A 16,731-nucleotide genomic window follows, 5' to 3' on the forward strand; every position below is an offset into this window, starting at 1 on the left:
ATCTGAATTGACTGTGTTTTTATTTCGTGTGCCGTTATTCTAATGACACCAGAAACAATTGGCAGCAAACGTGTTTCATATACTTTTATTGATTAATGAGTAGCATCGAAGACACAGCAGGCACAAAATACAGCATTATATTAGCCAGTAATATTACAAATATTGTTACTATTTTTAAATGGTTTTGAAATATCCTCAATATCACTTGTCTCCAGACGTATCCTTCATCTACCTTGCTGGTTGATACATCTTACACATATGTACAGGAAACAACTTTAAAGTACAGTAACCGTTTTTCAATTATGAAACGAACAATCATCTTTGGAAAGGGTTGTACTAATATTTTTTCGTCTTAACGATTATTTACTTTTGTTCACATCCGATTGCAATTCTTGGCTGTATAGAGAACAAAAAAAGAAAAGAGAGAACATATTTAATAAATAATTACTATATGTGCACTTTAATGGCGTATTAAAATACCTGTTGTATTGTCTTACTCGTTTAATATTCATTATTGCATTCATGTGTGCCTCAGTGAATATTGCATTATTGCAGTTAACTGAGTTGCTTGCTAACCCTGTTAAAAGGTGTACCTTGTGCAATTTGACGCAGTGACCTCTTGGGGGCGCTTTTGCTTTTTACTTTGTATGACCTTGGCGCAATGACATTTACACGAGCACAAAAAAAAACAAGACAGCATCCACTGCAAACGTGGTGCCATACCACCGAGCGATTACAGTCCAGCGGTTATTTTCAGCGTTAGTGTTCCAAAAGACAAGAAAATGGCTTTAGTGTCTTCCTCGTCCCTGCCTCGTCCTTGGCTTATTAAGAGTGCAAAGCTGTCCTGAACCTCAAGTGACACGTTGAGACCTTGTAAGCTCTAAGTACATCATTTCCCATCGACTGTACGCCAACCTACCCGTACACAGCGTGTACATCCACATGCCACGTGCAACACCTGACATACGTACAAGATCCATCTGTGTTTTGTTCGTGTCACCCTCGTTCATCACAAACAGTCTGATTTTAACAGTACACGAGCCTAATGAAGCACTAGTTATTACTTGAAAGAATGAATGTTTACCCTTGGGTAGAAATATCAGTTGTACATAACAGTCATAACACTTTACATGTAGCTATCGCTAATTGCACAAAACAGATATTGAGACACTCGCATTGCTTATAGAGAATGTTGTCATTTCTGAGATAAGAAGCACTGTGTGCATGTTTTTAGTGACTCGGCACCCAAAATGCTGTGTGGCGTGTGTATGTAAAGTTTCTAGGTAAAAATGGCATTAAAATAAAAGTGCTGAATGCTTGCATCTGTGACAGTTGCTGATTCCACTTGTCAATTAAACATTTACAGATGATGGTGACAAGCCCACTAAGCATGGATTCAGAGAGCCGCCTTGAGCACCAAAACTAAAATTAGCATTGTGTTAACAGTGATGAAAAAACTGTAGGAAAATAGCAAAAATCATTTTGCATCCAAAGAAGAGACAACGAGGATGTTAATGGGAATCAGGGGAGCCGAATGTTTGAATGAGAATGCAACCAAGGGCAACTGTGTGTGCGTGTGTGGGTGGGTGTTTATCCTCTCCGCAGCTCTCTCAGCTCTGCGGCAACTTTGCGTAACTGGGCTTCGATCTCCAGCAGCTCCTGCAGATGGAAAGGAGAGAAAAACGGCACCCACTTATGCTGACAACATTGTCAAGTTTCCTGTTACAGTCCTCACTTGGAGTGGAAACATTTAGCAAATTAAAAGAAACTGTTTTGGATAGCATCAAGTTCCTTACAATGGACTGACAAGAAAATAGAAGTGGAGCTATGGGGTGACCATTGGTTGCTCTCCAGCCAGCCCAGTGACCACCATCTAGGGCAAGATTATGATAAAGGTGATTCTGTGGCGCAGATACTTAGTTACCCCTTAGAGTCGTTTCCGCACAGTCGCATGACAATTTTGCATATGGAATTGTCGACTGTTGACTGCTGCTCGCTGACCTCAACTCACCTGAATTATATCACACTTTAAAACAACCTTTGCTACATACAAAGCGTATACATGGAGTAGAAATCAGTCATCCAATGAACACAATGAAAACGGTAAATCATTACAAATTGATTCATTTCATATTCCGATCCGCTTTATGCCCACAAGGAGGGTGCTGGAGCCTATCGCAGCTGTCCTCGGGCAGTAGGCGGGAGACACCCTGAACTGGTTGTCAGCCAATTGCAGGGCACACATAGACAAACAACCATCCGAGCTCACAGTCACCCCTCAGGACAATTTGGAGTGTTCAATCAGCCTGCCGTGCATGTTTTTGGAACGTGGGAGGAAACCGGAGTACCCGGAGAAAACCCACGCAGGCCCGGGGAGAACATGCAAACTCCACACAGGGAGGCCGGAGCTGGGATTGAACCTGGTACCTCTGCACTTTAAGGTCGATGTGTTAATCACTGGATCACCTGGCCACCCTCATGACAAATTTCATAATAATTTAAAAAATCAATTAACAAATTTATTAGTGAACCAATCAATCAATGAAATAATTCATCAATTATTTGATCAGTTGAGTCATACTAAAATACCTTGAAAGACAGTCACCGTGGCGATGCAACAATGTCTTGGACTCACAAAGGTGGCGGGCGTGCTGGAGCCCATCCCAGCTGACTTGGGGCAGTAGGTGGGGGACACCCTGAACTCGTTGCTAGCCGATCGCAGTGTTCATTAAAAGTCATTTGAGCACGGAACATGTAGCAAAAACTAAAAAGTAGCCAGGCGATTGACTTTTAACTCCAGGACCTACCACGGAAATGATTATGACGCAAATTTTAAGATAAAATAACAGCATATTGTTTCTTTGACATACCTCGCCTTCTTCATCTTCTAAACCACCTTCATCATCATCTTCATCCTCTCTGATGTACTCATCCTCATCTTCCTCATCCTCCCCATGTGGCTCGTCGTCATCCTCCTCCTGGTCCTTGAACCTCTCTCTCTCAAACTGGCGAGTGGCCTCATCGCTGGCTTTCTCCATCACTCTCTTCTGCTGCGGCTCCTTCACCTCCACCGCTCCCTCTTTGCTACTCGCGTCATTGTCACCTGCGCCATTGTTACCTCCTCTTTCAACATCCCCGTCCTCTTCGCGCTTGCTCTGGTCGGCACCATTGCCGCCCGCCTGTGCTCGCGCCTCGTCCTGCACTCGTTGCATCTTCTTAACCAGCTCGTCCAGCTCCTCCCGCTTCTCCTTTCTTGCACTCTCCTCCTCTGGCCTATTCTTGCGCGTCAGCTCCTTCAGCTCCTTCTCCACCTTTTCTTTCTCCACACTCAGCTCTAACTCATCCTTCCTGTGATCGTCAACACTCTCCTGCTGAGCTTCCTCTTTGTCTCTTGCCGCCTTTTGCTTAGTGTCATCCTCCTCCTGACCATTTTCTGACAACTTGCTTTTTGGGCTCCCTATTTCCTTCATCTCGTAACGCTTTTTCTTCAACTCTCTCAGCAGCTCTTTGAGCTCGTCATCATTCCTCTCGTCCTTTTCCTTCTTGGTGATCTCTTCGGCTAGCAGCTCCTCAAGCTGCTTAGCTCTCTCCTCGTCATCGTGGATCCCTGTGTCATCGATCTTTGGCTCATTCATCTCCCTCTTCTTGGGATCGTCTTCCACTGTTGTTTTGGTCGCATCGCTGTCGTCATCCTTCGACTCCAAATCACCTTCTTCATCAGCTAGGTTATACTCATACCGCTCTCTCTCTGCAATGGTCAGCAACAACATACCTCATTTCAATTTGTACACAATAGCTGGAGAAATATCATGATACTGAACCCCCGCTGTATCATTGTTAATCTTTGGTGCCCTATGCTCAATCGCTGATTTTTAAGCAATTTGTTTTTTTCTGGGTTTTTACTTTATATATACAAGCAAGGCTGAATATGTGTGCTTTCAATTTTTTACTACAGTGTGCTGCAGCATACTGATCTGGACCTTAGAAAGCGCTATATAAATCAGCATGTATTGTATTGTATTGTATTGTTCCCAACTACGCTGCAGAAACAGTAATTGCTCCCATTGAGCAGAGAGGAAAAAATACCTGTGAGTCATTTTGTAGGCTCCGTTTGTATGTGTTACTGCTCCGTGTGTGCAAAAATGGCAGTGACTTGAAAATTTACAGTTACCGTGACATTTATGTTCATGTCCAATAGCCCGTCCATGGCAATTCACATTATATTTGATGAGACATTAAACTTCAGTCAGGATTGACAAATAGCTAGAACAGAGGTGGGCAAACTACGGCTCACGGGCCAGATCCGGCCCGTTGGTCTTTTTAATCCGGCCCACCGAAGGTTGGTCCACAATTAAGGTTCGATAAGGGGGGGATCTTATCGACCACCTTGGACCTCTGTATCGCTTTACTTCTACTGTTCTAATCACAACCCATCTGCAGCAATGAACAGAATAGGTCATCAACAACACTGTTTGTCTTTTAAAAAAGTATATTAATACAGTACGTTCATGCTTTTGTTCTGTTGATGTTTGATATGGACTGTCAACAAATGCAGTTGTTTTTTTTTTATGTACCATAGCTTGTGCTGACCTGGCCCTTCTGTCAAATTTTAAAAGTCAAGGCGGCCCCCCAGCCAAAAAGCTAGAAGCAAAGACGCTTTGCCCCCTAATTGTGAAAGAGCCTTCTTTTCGTTCCCTCAAAGTGATCTTTTACAATACTCTCCCATTTCCTGACAGCAAAGGAGTGAGAACAAGTGCTCAGGAACACTGGAAAAGTGTGCTTTAATAAGTTAACGGGTGTTTTAACATGTTTAAATGTGTTTAAACTGTGTGGAGGAGGTAACGTGATGAAAAGTGTCTTTTTATATGGTCTTTACACCGGGGATGGGTCAGGAACATATTCCCTACAATAATTGGGAATTTCACTGCATATTTTATTGAGAAAGGACAATCACTGTGTACCTTCATCAGCCAGCCTCTGCAGCTCCCCGAGAAGATCCTGGTGTCTTTGCACTTCATCAAGTTCCGCTGCAGAAAATCAAATCAAAGACACACAACAGCATCACGAAACTAAGTTGCCACCAGCAAATCATTTCAGTGTAACCTCAAAATTCAAATGCAGGGCATGCTCATGTAGGCTGGTGCCGACATAAAGGGATTTGAGGCTATGAGCGTTGTGCAATCGTTTAGTTCAACACAACGTTTTACACGACATTAGTAGTTGATTACAGTTTAAGGGTGACCCTAAATAGAAAAAAACTGGCATGCAGAAAATTATTAGAAATATGGTACATCTTAATTTATATCACACTTTCACAACAGCTGCAGCTATAGCAAAGCGCTTTGCAGAATATTTAACATAAAATAACAATAATACAACAGAACACAATATTAACTCTTTCATTCCACAAGATGTACTTGTACGTCTTTTTGAAATTAGGCCCCGCCGACCAAGGACGTACTTGTACATCTAAGTCTTTTTTTTTTTGCGTCATAGAGAGGAGGAGGGTCTAATGCAATCTGTAAATGAGAATAAGCCATTTGCATTGTAAATAATGTAAAAAAGCGACAAGTAGGTGGCAGTGGTGCATCATGTGCTTAAAATGCATGCTTTTACAAAAAGCTCTTTTTCTCAGTTTTTTGCCCAGGAATTGCCATTTTCATGAAACTTGGCTTTTGTAATGCCGATTGCTGAAGAACGGAAAAAGATAGAAACAACATTTTTTCCTGCTGAAAGAAGAGAGTCCAACCTTATTTTGGTAGGCTCCATGTTTATATAGTATTAGAACCAAATATTCTGTGGGCCATGCAAGATCAGTCAAAATCCAGTCAAACGCTGGGATTGAGAGGGTTGCTCCAGTGAAAATGGCTGGGATTGAATGAGTTAAATATAATCGTAACAACAATTCCTATACATAAAGCTCGTTGTTGTTGAAAGGGTTAATATCATTTGACACATGGGTTACAGTTTGTTCAATTGTGAGATGCAAAAGGTGTATCTGTCAAACAAGAAAAATGTCCTCCTCATTGTTCATTTAGCAGTGGTGTCAAATATACGGCCCGCGGGCCGGAACCGGCCGGCAAGGAGGTTTGATCAGGCCTATCTGTGCTATCGGTGCAATTTACAGATAAAAGTAAATTGCACATTTGCTTCAGGAAATCTAAGGAGCTTCATGAAATGTTTTGGACAAAAATGTTCATTAAATTTCAACATTTCCCTAATGTGCTTGTGCTTCTTTAGACCAAAACATAATAATTTTAATGGTCCGGCCCACTTTACATCTACCGAGGCCGTATGTGGCCCACAATGTGACATAAGTTTGACACCACTGATTTAAAGGGTCTTTAATTGTTTTAATGTACGATACTTGCGTGGCTGTTGGGGATGTTTACAGACAAAAGCATGAAAAAATGACAATAATGATAATATAGCAGAATGAATATCATATAGTATCTCGATATTTGATCACAGAATACGTGAATGGCAATTACAGATATCACCTGCTCGCTGAGGGTCACACTCATGTTGCGACCCATCCCCATTCAGAGTTTCTTGAATGATACATTCAACCTTCAAAAAAAAAAAAAATGTCAGTGGAGTAAATAAGGAAGATTCAGTAAATATCACAGAGGAGAAAAATAATATAAACATAGGCTCAACTCTGACCTTTGCATCATTGAGTGGTGAGATTACTGGCCGACACCCCACTGGAGCAAAAAAAAATCAATAAAGGACAATTAGAGTACCGGTAATCATATTTTATATTTCTGCCACAATGGCAAACTAATGAAGAAAAACAAAAACAAGCAGAATCTGATGCTGTCGGTGAGGGAGGACTTGTTACCAACTAATCACTGTTCCCTTGGTGAAGTGGCAGAGCAAAGAAGCTTACATCTCTCTCATGCTCACACAGTCACAATAACACACAAGCGCAAACACTGTCCCCAGAGGCACAAGCCTGGAGGTAGTTTCCATCTGAGGCTAAATCTGTCTCCAATCCCTTTCTGCCATTATATCATTAAAGGTAACCTAAGCAGTGCAGCACTACCCTGCAAGCTAAATGTCAGTCGATGCTGTAGATGGTTGGACATAATGCGTTTGACTTTCTCAACACAGATCAAAAAAGGAAAATATCTGCAGAATTATTTTCCAATTTTCGAATCAGAAAAGACAGGTTCATCTTGCCGACTATGCCGTAACTTTTGGCAGTGACTGATTTCAAAAAGCTGTGGTTAAAGTTCATATGGGTAAAATCCCAACTGACCAATAGACAAAAGAGGAAAAAATGTGCAAATGACACTCACGCACCCTAGGCTGTTTGAAAGGCTAACAAGGTGGAAAGATCAGCAAGTCTGACACACACTAAATTCATTATAACAAAAGCAGCACTTAAAGAACTATGTGATAGACATTAACATTCATAAATCAGAAAGCCTATCCCAGATGACTTTGGGCAAGAGGTGGGGTACACCACGGATTGGTCGCCAGTCAAATGACATTGATTATTGCTACCTTGTGACACACTGCAACAAAAGCATAAACCTGCAAACCGTTGCTAACGGCTGGTACCAATGTTCCCTTGTTGGTACCAGCCATGTCAGCTTGTTCTCCCAGGAACAGGATTTGTCCCACTGGGAAAAGAGCGCTTATCCCCAAATCCTTGATACCCATTTTCAGGTCCATGTGCTACTCGTGCCCTCTTTGTCTTCAATTTAGTGCATTAGGAGAAGCACTTGCATTCTCTAGTATAAGGCTCGAAATATGTTCTGCATTGACTTAGTCTCCTACAAATGTCTTGCTAGTGAGAAAAAAGAGAGTTTATGGACCTGCAGGTGGTTTTTGACATGAGCAGTATGTCTTGCTGCACAGGGCGGCATGGCTGGGGGTTTTGGTTGTTGCAATGTTCCTCAAAATAAGATAACCAAAAAAATAAAATAAAAAAATAACCTGACATGAAATTATTTTCTATTGTTTAATGACATGTCGTGTCTGTAAAATTGTTTTTCCTAAATGCATATAACACAAGCCAAATGGGTGAGGTTTGGTGATGAAATTGTTGAAACAAATTATTTTCACCATTAGATTTCACATTTTTTCACCAACACCATTCCACATCTCGTTTTTAAATTATTTTTTATTGTTCTTTGTTTTTATACCAGTGTAGCTCAAACTACGAGAGCCAAATTCCTCACATCCGTTTACACATTTGGCCAGTAAAAATGATTCTGAGTAAGATCATTCCAAATCATTCCATCTTTCCAATGTCATTCCAGATCTATTCCATAATCATTTAAAATCATTCCACATAATTCCATATCTTTTAATGTCATTCCACGTTTCCATAATTTTATTCAGCATTCCCACACAATTTCTGTGCGTGTTTGTGTGTGTGTACGTAATAGCTCTGGCGTTGTGGACGGCTTAAATAGGGATTCTGCACAAAGTGCAATTCGAGTTAGGACCGCCACTGCATGGACCTAATACGTTGGATATCAAAAATATCGAATGATACTGCGAGGGTTTGCCATATACCGTACACACCAACACCAAAGGCTGCACACGCTCGGAGAATTTATAGCAGCGCCCACATGGTGTCCTTCTCTTCTCTGCGTATTGCAAAACGGCGAATTTAAGCCCCATCTGATTCCATCTCAAAATATAAATATTTAAAACTGGTAGTAACGCCCCAGTGGCTAAAATACAGGCATATAACAAATGACACATACAGGTAATTTTATTATTGAGCACGCTGGGTCTTATACGGGAAAGATGCAGTCACCATTCAGACATTTTCAGCATTAATTCCCGCTACATTTGTCCGACAAAGTGGAAAAACAGCGAAATATGACAACCACTGACCTCCCACGGCTGCCAACAGACAAACTGCGGCTGTCAGAACTCCCATAGGACCTCAAAAAGACGTTCCTTCCAGGAGATATCCTTCAAACCGCGGGCTGGATGTAGGTGCCAGTCATCACACACTAGACATACGTAACACCGTCGCAGAGGAGAGAGCAACTGAGCAGAGGCTGCACAGCACAGCGGCGTGGACGCGCGCGCGTTTGTGTTGGGTCAAGTGACGTCGGCGGCCTCAATCCTAAATCCTAAATCTTGTAACCTGTACTTTGTCAATAAATCAAATGGAACGTGGCTTATAGACTAACTCCAGAGTCTAATTGACTGCTATTTTAATATTCGCCGTTATTGTTATGTAAAAAAAAACTTGCATTCAAATGTTATGACTGCATGTATTTTGCTCATGTTCTTTTCCATCAGTAGGGATGTAAATGCAATACTCTACGTACTTAGAACGTCAGGTACGCGCTGTGTTGAGCTCTGGTGCCCCCTACAGGCAGACAGCGCTCACTCGTATACGTTTGTGATGTATTACAGCACTTTGTTGACGAACACTATCCTCGCTCTCTGATGGCCAAGACAAATGACATCGACGCAAATTTACGAACTTCACTAAAATATTTGTTCCATGAAATTGTATTGATTTCCAAATCCTTTCGCATCATTTTATAGTGGCTCTCTTGGCTGCACTGTTTCCAATAGTGCATACGGTAGTTTTTCCTCCGATCTAATTGCGGTCACTATGTGCACACTCCAGGATCAATTTAACCTTTAGAATCAGTTCTGTTGGCCAAAGTAACTTAAAATACTTGCAATGGAATTGAAACATTTATTCAACTAATCAGATTTCAAACTCCTCCTTGCAGGGTCAGCCGGCGTTGACTATTTTTGTCTGGTTGATCATAGCAAAACTTGTTCCACCTAACTTTAACGAGCAAAACTGTTTTGCAGCCTTTCTCGGATATTCTTACAATTGGAAACCAACATCTGTGGTGAGTATGTTTTATTTAAAAGTTTGATGATTTTATCATATCAGATGAAAGGTCATTTTGAATTGCACCAGATGATGTACATGACAGTTGCGTGCTGCTGTCTTGCATTTCTGTGTAGTACAGTACTGATAGTTTCTATAACTGCAACATTCTAAGGTACATGGTGGATTAAACTCAGTAAAGAATCCACTGAAGACCCAGACACCAAATGCACCGCTCACCACAACAGACGGTAAATGCAAAACATTCATCGTGATAAATGTGAACCAGCCATCAGTCATCCAGTCTTGGATATTACTCATTAATAGTTGCTGACATTTTTTAAATAAGTACAATATTCATGTGCCTCCCAAAACGTTTTTGCTGTAGCCAACTATTAGAAGACATTTTACAGACAAACAATTCTCAGTTCCTATAATTCCATGTTTTAAGTCTTTAAAAAAAATATGGAGAATAAAGCATTACGATGTTGTAAACTGTCCTTGAAGGTACCGTAATCCTTGCTGTTCTGTCAAATGATTAACATCGACAAACCTCAAGGGCACCCTCAGAAAAAAAGAGATGCTTGAGGTGAATTGCAATGTACATCACTGAGATACCGCATTACAGGAAGTGATCATTACGCTCACTGCAATACGTTATAATAACACAATCTTCCCAATGTCGACTTCACGTAATTGTGGGAGAAGGCCTGGGCGGGCGGCTTGGCTGGTTGGGACCAATGTATTTCAGAGGAGTGTACTTTGGCTTCTCAATTATTTCAAGACCCAAATATGGTTGCAAGGCTTTGGGGACGATCACTGATCCTTCCTGTGGGTACAGAAATATAGAAATTGTGATCATGTATCTAAACTGTTTTACCCTCATATAATTAGGGATACAGGCTCAACTGCTTGTTAGTAAAATGTGGTTGACCATGGGTTCGACATTCCTCATATTTCATGACGTATTCCTGAGTGTACCATCATTGAATGTATTCGCAGGATTATTTAATATGTTTATAAAACTTTAATTAATGACCCCAGAAGAATCTGATTATAACCGAGACCCTATATGTAATTAACTGTCCACTGATAGTATACATATCATTCTTGGCGGTAAGGACAACATGGAGGATCTGTATGCTTAAAGTCAAGCCCAAACATTTCCTTTACAGTAACGTTTTATGTGCCTCTACTAGTCTTAACACATACTTTGATTAATTCCGTGGTTTTGGAATATGAGTTAAGCAGCAAAATCAACCCGTTTTTAGCCATCGCAGGGAGCGGCCAATTTGCCACTTTGTCAACTGAAAATGACTTCCCAGTTTTTCAGGGCTCAGGTAATGATCAGTCATGGCTCACCTGTTTTCTGAGGCTTAGCCATGATTGGTTGTTACCTGAGCAACTGATGGCATTTTCCGTTGACAGAAAGTGGCAAAATCGTTGCCCCTTGAAGAGGTTAAAAAAGGGTGGATTTTTCTGCTCAACTCTTATTTCACTTATGCAACATTGATCAGAATAGCATGTTGAGACCAGCAGCTCCCCCTTTAAATAGGGGGAGCCATTTGAACAGAATACACTGCAGTATTTTATTGGATTTAGTGAAGATGCTTTCAGGTTAGGCTTGTTTAGGAATTACTTTATTGACTGCAAAGGAAATTCTGCATGACATTTGAATGAATTTGATGTAACCTCAAGATTTAACTTTGCATAGAAAGGGCAGTTGGTATACATAGATTTTACGACGCAAGTATCTTCAATCTAAAGCTGTTAAATCTTACCTTGGTTTGGTGAGTCTCTAGTATGGCAATGATTGTTCTGGGGATGGCGCATGCTGTGGCATTCACCTAAAAACAACACACACATCAAGCAGGTATGCTGGGTGCTAAACCAGCAGGAGAAACACCACAGAATCTAATTTACAGTCTTACTGTGTGCGCATACTGCAGGCTGCCATCATCTCTCTCATACAGGATGTTGAGGCGTCTGCTCTGGTAGTCAGTACAGTTCGAACCACTAGAAATCTGAAAGGCATCAGTTTGATTGCAATGCTGTGAAAACTATTACAATGGGCAAGCACAACATTATATACTGCCTAATTTCCTTAGATTAAAATGTGTAAATTTCCCCAGTGTGGGACAAATAAAGGATATCTTATCTTATCTTATTTTATTTCGGTTCAGGTGGTTGCTTTCGTGTATAAACAAGGAAATTAGATCACTAAATGCGCTGTATAATAACAGTGGCAGTAGTAACACTGTATTATGTAACTGACCTCGCCGTAACTGTTCCGCCCGGGCATCCAGGCTTCAATGTCATACTTTCTGTAGGCTGGAAGACCCAACTCCTGTGTTGGCATGTCCAACACTCTAGAAAAAAAAAACAACAACACTCCCAATTACACAAAAAAATCGGTGATCAACGATTTGCTGCAGGATTTTATTGTGTGCCTTTTCTGACCTGTAGTGTAGCTCCAAGGCAGAAAATATCTCTTTTTGCAAGGAGACAAACTCTTCTAGGAGCTGAGCACTCTCCTCACCTGTCTCATTTGCTGTCACTCCAAACATCTCGACCTAGACACAGAAATAACACCATTTTAAACTCATTATTGTCTTATGCACACAAAAAACAATGGTTGCACTGAGCAATTGAATTCTTACTTTGTTACTATCCCGTCACTTATACGAAGAATATAAAAGAAAAAAAAAACAAAACAATTTTGAAGCGAGTGCCGTACTTTAGTAGGCTTTGACAAATCCCTCATAAGATTAATAGTGTATCTACAGTGTCAATCCATCTCAAAGACAATCCTAATGAAGTTAAAAAAAGCGATTTGCAAAATATGTTTAACCTATAGTTAATGTAATACTCTACCAAGACGAGATATTCAAACTGATAAACTTTATTATTTTTAGAAAATAATCATTAACTGTTAAATTTTATGGCTATAATACATTCTTAAAAAACTGGGACAAGGTCATGTTTACCAATGTCTTACATCCTATTTTCTTTTAACACCATTCAATAAATGTTTGGGAACTGAGCACACTAATTATCTAGGCTTTGTCGGTGGATTTTTGTCCCCCAATTGTTACTTGATGCACAGCTTCAGATGTCTAGGGTCTCTGTTTTACGCATCATAATGTGGCACACATTTTCCATGGGAGGCGGGTCTGGACTGCTGGCAGGCCATTCTAGACATGTCATCCATAATTTCATTGTCCTTTAACTGTTTGATTAGTTTCTCACGCAGTTGCTCACAAAGAGGTGAAGCTCACCCCATATTTGTTTGTGAATGACTGAGCATATCAAGGAAGCTGCTTGTGTACCCAATCATGGAACCCCCACTTGTTCCCAGTTAGCCTGTTTACCTGTGGGATGTTCCAAACAGGTGATTGATGAGCAGTCTTTTTGGTCACCCGTCCCATATTTTTTGGAACAGCCATAAAAGGTAATGAATATTTGCTCCAAACAATACATTTTTATCAACTTGAACATTAAATATTGTGACTTTGTTGTGTATTTAATTAATTTATAGGTTAAACATGATATGAAAATGATTGTATTCTGTTTTTAATTTATGTTTAACATATCAAGTAAGTCCATAGGATAAATGCCACATCCCAAAAATCAAATTGGATGCATTTACGTTTGAATCTGTTGAGTAATCTGCTGCTATTAAATATGACAAACATTTGCTTATCTGATTGAGGTTTCAAGACAAGACAGTGTTGATTCAAAGCAACCTTACAGTACTTTTGGAATGGGGTGAATCTTTTTTTTTTTCAACAGCTTTAGCACTGGATTTACAGTCATTTGATTGTACGGCTTCCTAATGTAGCAACTGATTAAGTTATCTGTACGTACCTTATTGAAATGATGAACTCTATAGAGGCCCCAGGTCTCTCTCCCTGTGTCTGTCTCTGCTCTGTAACACGTACTGCTGCATACTGTCCTGAAGCAGGAGACGACAAATCATGTCAGCTAGTAATATTTCAAACACCACCATTTGACGGGGAGTGAGGGAGCACTTGTTACCTGACGGGCATGTCCTTCAAATTAACTGCATGATCCATGAAATAACCTGGGGCGGAGAGGAATCAAACATTGAGCATGTGCAAAATTAGTTCCTTCCCTTGAAGGCCCATTCAAAGTCAACATGATGAATCTCATTTCGAGGCCATATTTAAATATAAACCAATCAAATGAAAAAGAGCAAGTACAGCAGGAATTGAGCATGCCTCTTGCGCCATATGACGACGTATTCTTACACTGCTCTGCAAACTAGTTCATTGCATGCCAGTCGCAACCGTGAAATGCCATATGTCGCTAACTCAGAACCAAGGACCCCTGTTTACACAAGTATCATCAACAAATCAAAAACTGTCATGAGCATGTATGCAGTAGTGCTGGTAAGCAAGCGTAAAGTTCAGTTATTTCTAGAGGGAAAATAAATATGTACAAAATAGCCAGAAAGACCTGCCACTCCGACTTCTCCGGTACCAGCCAGGTTTAAGTCTGGGAAACGAGCCGGGTCCAGTGAGTAGACCTGAGAGCGATGGGCGTTGGGCTGCATGCCACATCCCTCCTGCAGACAAGACAAACGTGTGGATTTTTATAAAATTAATTAATAAATGTGTCATGCAGTCCAAATAACACGCAGACCAAAAATAGTGAGTATGCTACTTACAAACACTGCACTCTTCAGCATGTCAGGTACAACCAAGGGAATGAACCCCTGTTAGAGCCAACAAAAATATTTACATATAATAAATACAGAGGTTTAGGCCATACAAATTTGTTTTACCAATAGCGAATCATTCAGCAGCTTACACGGCGTTGCAGTGTGTCAAGTGCAAAGTTTTGGAGCGCAATCTGAAGTCTGGCCCCTGCCCCCCACAGATAGTAAGATCTGTGTCCTGAGACATGAGCAAGATGCCTGAAGCAGAGCAAAGACGTGGACTTAGGCAAATGTACACGGCTGGTTAATCATTTAAAAAGGTACAACCAGATTCATTCCAAATGTAAATGTCATTGCCGTTACCAGCCCACATGGTCAATCAAGAAAAAGACATCTGATTGATACGACAGCACAAAAAAGAGTCATCATCACCTCTGCCTGATGAGGCCACCCAACTGTTCCCCCAGTTCAACATGGCCTCTGGGCTTAAAGTCAAATTCTTCAAGAAAGAAAGACATTATTTTTACTATACCACACATGGATGTAAAGAATGCATTTAATAATCAAAGCGGCTCACAACACTCACTGGGTTTCTGTCCAACCAACTCCACTATCTTTGCTTGGCTCTCATCTCCAATGGGCTAAGGAGGAAACATTTGAAATGTCAACAATATCATGCTCCACATAGAGAATAAAACAGCTCTTAGGCGCATCTGACTTTCAGTGAATTCTCACAACATCAGGGTGTGTGGTGTTGGGCAGGCGAAGTGCTTGGCTATAGTGTTTTTGATCCAGTTGCGTCTCTCGGGGATAGAGATGGTTGAGTCTTTTACGGACCTCTCGACCTTTCAGTAGTGCCTGGTTGTACTCCGGAAGCTGTGTGGTGAAGGCATGTATGTTAGGAGCAAAAGTCTAATGGAATTAATCCATTCAATATTTGTAAAGAATTATTTGATTTGAAGAATTATAACATTTGACTTACATCGGCGAGGGCTTCCTTTCTGTGTTTTGCCTAAGAACAGATGACTGTTGTGAAATTCATGTTTCTGGCTCTTGCTCCCAGAGAAACACGTGCATGAACACAGACATGCAAAAATGTATATGTACAGGTCAAAAATGCAGATATATTACTGTGTCCAAGTCAGGGATGGGCATAAATCTGAATAAGGTGTTGAGCTGATTATTAAGAATTCTATGACTATGTAATAATAATTCTTCGGTGTGCTCCTTCTGGTTTAACAAACCTTTCACTGTCCTCTACCTGCTTAAAAACTTCAAACATTATACAGCTTGCCATATCATCTAATGCTACTATTTGGGGAAATTTTACCCAGAGAATAAATATATTGTACTAGGCATGTACACTTGAGGTGGAGAAATTAAATGGGTCGTTTTTTGTTGTTGTTGTTTTAATGTTTTGTAACTCCTAACCATTTGTACACATTATGTGATAGCTTCGCATATTCTAAAATTGGGACGATGTGGATAGGATACCGCTGCCTGTGATTATACACCTGGCCAACAGGTGGTTTGGCGTGCCATAGAAGCTACGCGAGATGAACCATTTGCGAACCATGTGGCTCAATTGATGTGATGCTTTGTGAGGCTTCATCTCACTATCACTACATAAATCTTTACTGACCACTAAAGCTTTAACCGTTCCACTAATATGCTGCTTCTGCTGTTCCAGCTCAGAGATTTCCCTTCGTACTGCCTGGAGCTGCTGCCACACACACACCTGAAAGAAACACACACGCATGTCAACAATTCGAGAAAACGCAACTGGAGATAACACCAAAATATGAACCCCACCCCCCGTCCACTTACAATTTCCTTGACGTCTTGCCCGCACAGCTCGCCTTTCCTGCTCTCTACATTAGCTATGACTTTGTCGGTCTGATCACACACTGCTCTCATGTCCAGCTCTGGCTTATCGCTATATCCTTCTCGAACATGCTCATATAAGCTGCTCCGATGAGAAAAGTGACGGGGGACCATTAAACACACATTCGGCGTTGGGAAATGTCGCACTACCGGCGTCAATAGAAACTTTATAAAGCTTCGAGACGAGGAGAAGGCGCCCAGGTATGTCGCCATGTTGGTTGTATGACAGTTGGCACATTCATTGTAGTAGGAATTTCTAAATACACGCGGTGGGCACTGAAAACCACGCTTTACAGTGTGGAAAATGTTATCTTAAAATAGGCAATACAAAATCATA

The 16,731-nt window shown here is 40.9% G+C and overlaps 2 protein-coding genes across 3 annotated transcripts; both read right to left on the reverse strand.

Moving 5' to 3' along the window:
- Window positions 1-69: 69 nt before the first annotated feature.
- Window positions 70-9,153, reverse strand: LOC127609202 (DNA ligase 1). Of its 2 annotated transcripts, none has more exons than XM_052079014.1 (6): window positions 8,860-9,153; window positions 6,661-6,707; window positions 6,501-6,570; window positions 4,962-5,027; window positions 2,871-3,748; window positions 70-1,659 (listed from the first exon to the last, which is right to left on the reverse strand). In XM_052079014.1, the coding sequence occupies exons 1-6, from the start codon at window positions 8,903-8,905 to the stop codon at window positions 1,591-1,593; spliced, it is 1,176 nt and encodes a 391-aa protein (XP_051934974.1). In that variant the 5' UTR covers window positions 8,906-9,153; the 3' UTR covers window positions 70-1,590. The 2 variants fall into 2 exon arrangements, with proteins under 2 accessions (XP_051934974.1, XP_051934975.1); XM_052079015.1 differs by having other exon boundaries at window positions 6,667-6,707; window positions 8,860-9,142.
- Window positions 9,154-9,842: 689 nt separating this feature from the next.
- sars2 (seryl-tRNA synthetase 2, mitochondrial) lies at window positions 9,843-16,641 on the reverse strand. The gene is made up of 16 exons (XM_052078958.1): window positions 16,338-16,641; window positions 16,153-16,248; window positions 15,493-15,522; window positions 15,246-15,386; window positions 15,097-15,151; window positions 14,943-15,009; window positions 14,663-14,768; window positions 14,520-14,567; window positions 14,309-14,417; window positions 13,868-13,913; window positions 13,697-13,784; window positions 12,290-12,402; window positions 12,105-12,198; window positions 11,761-11,853; window positions 11,611-11,676; window positions 9,843-10,658 (listed from the first exon to the last, which is right to left on the reverse strand). Exons 1-16 carry the CDS (start codon window positions 16,605-16,607, stop codon window positions 10,518-10,520), a joined length of 1,563 nt encoding a protein of 520 aa, XP_051934918.1. The 5' UTR covers window positions 16,608-16,641; the 3' UTR covers window positions 9,843-10,517.
- Between the last annotated feature and the right edge of the window lie 90 nt (window positions 16,642-16,731).

This window comes from Hippocampus zosterae, chromosome 10 (genome assembly GCF_025434085.1).
Source record: "Hippocampus zosterae strain Florida chromosome 10, ASM2543408v3, whole genome shotgun sequence".
NCBI classification, from domain to species: Eukaryota; Metazoa; Chordata; class Actinopteri; order Syngnathiformes; family Syngnathidae; genus Hippocampus; species Hippocampus zosterae.

Coding starts and splice junctions, on each gene's coding strand:
- LOC127609202 (XM_052079014.1), bottom strand. CDS start 8,905: ATGGGAGTTCTGACAGCCGCAGTTTGTCTGTTGGCAGCCGTGGGAG. Junction 5,028..6,500: donor GTGTGACCCTCAGCGAGCAG/GTGATATCTGTA, acceptor GATTTTCTGCAG/CGGAACTTGATGAAGTGCAA. Junction 3,749..4,961: donor GCAGAGGCTGGCTGATGAAG/GTACACAGTGAT, acceptor TGACCATTGCAG/AGAGAGAGCGGTATGAGTAT.
- sars2 (XM_052078958.1), bottom strand. CDS start 16,607: ATGGCGACATACCTGGGCGCCTTCTCCTCGTCTCGAAGCTTTATAAAG. Junction 13,914..14,308: donor CGGAGAAGTCGGAGTGGCAG/GTCTTTCTGGCT, acceptor TCTCCGCCCCAG/GTTATTTCATGGATCATGCA. Junction 10,659..11,610: donor TAGAGACTCACCAAACCAAG/GTAAGATTTAAC, acceptor CTGTACCCACAG/GAAGGATCAGTGATCGTCCC.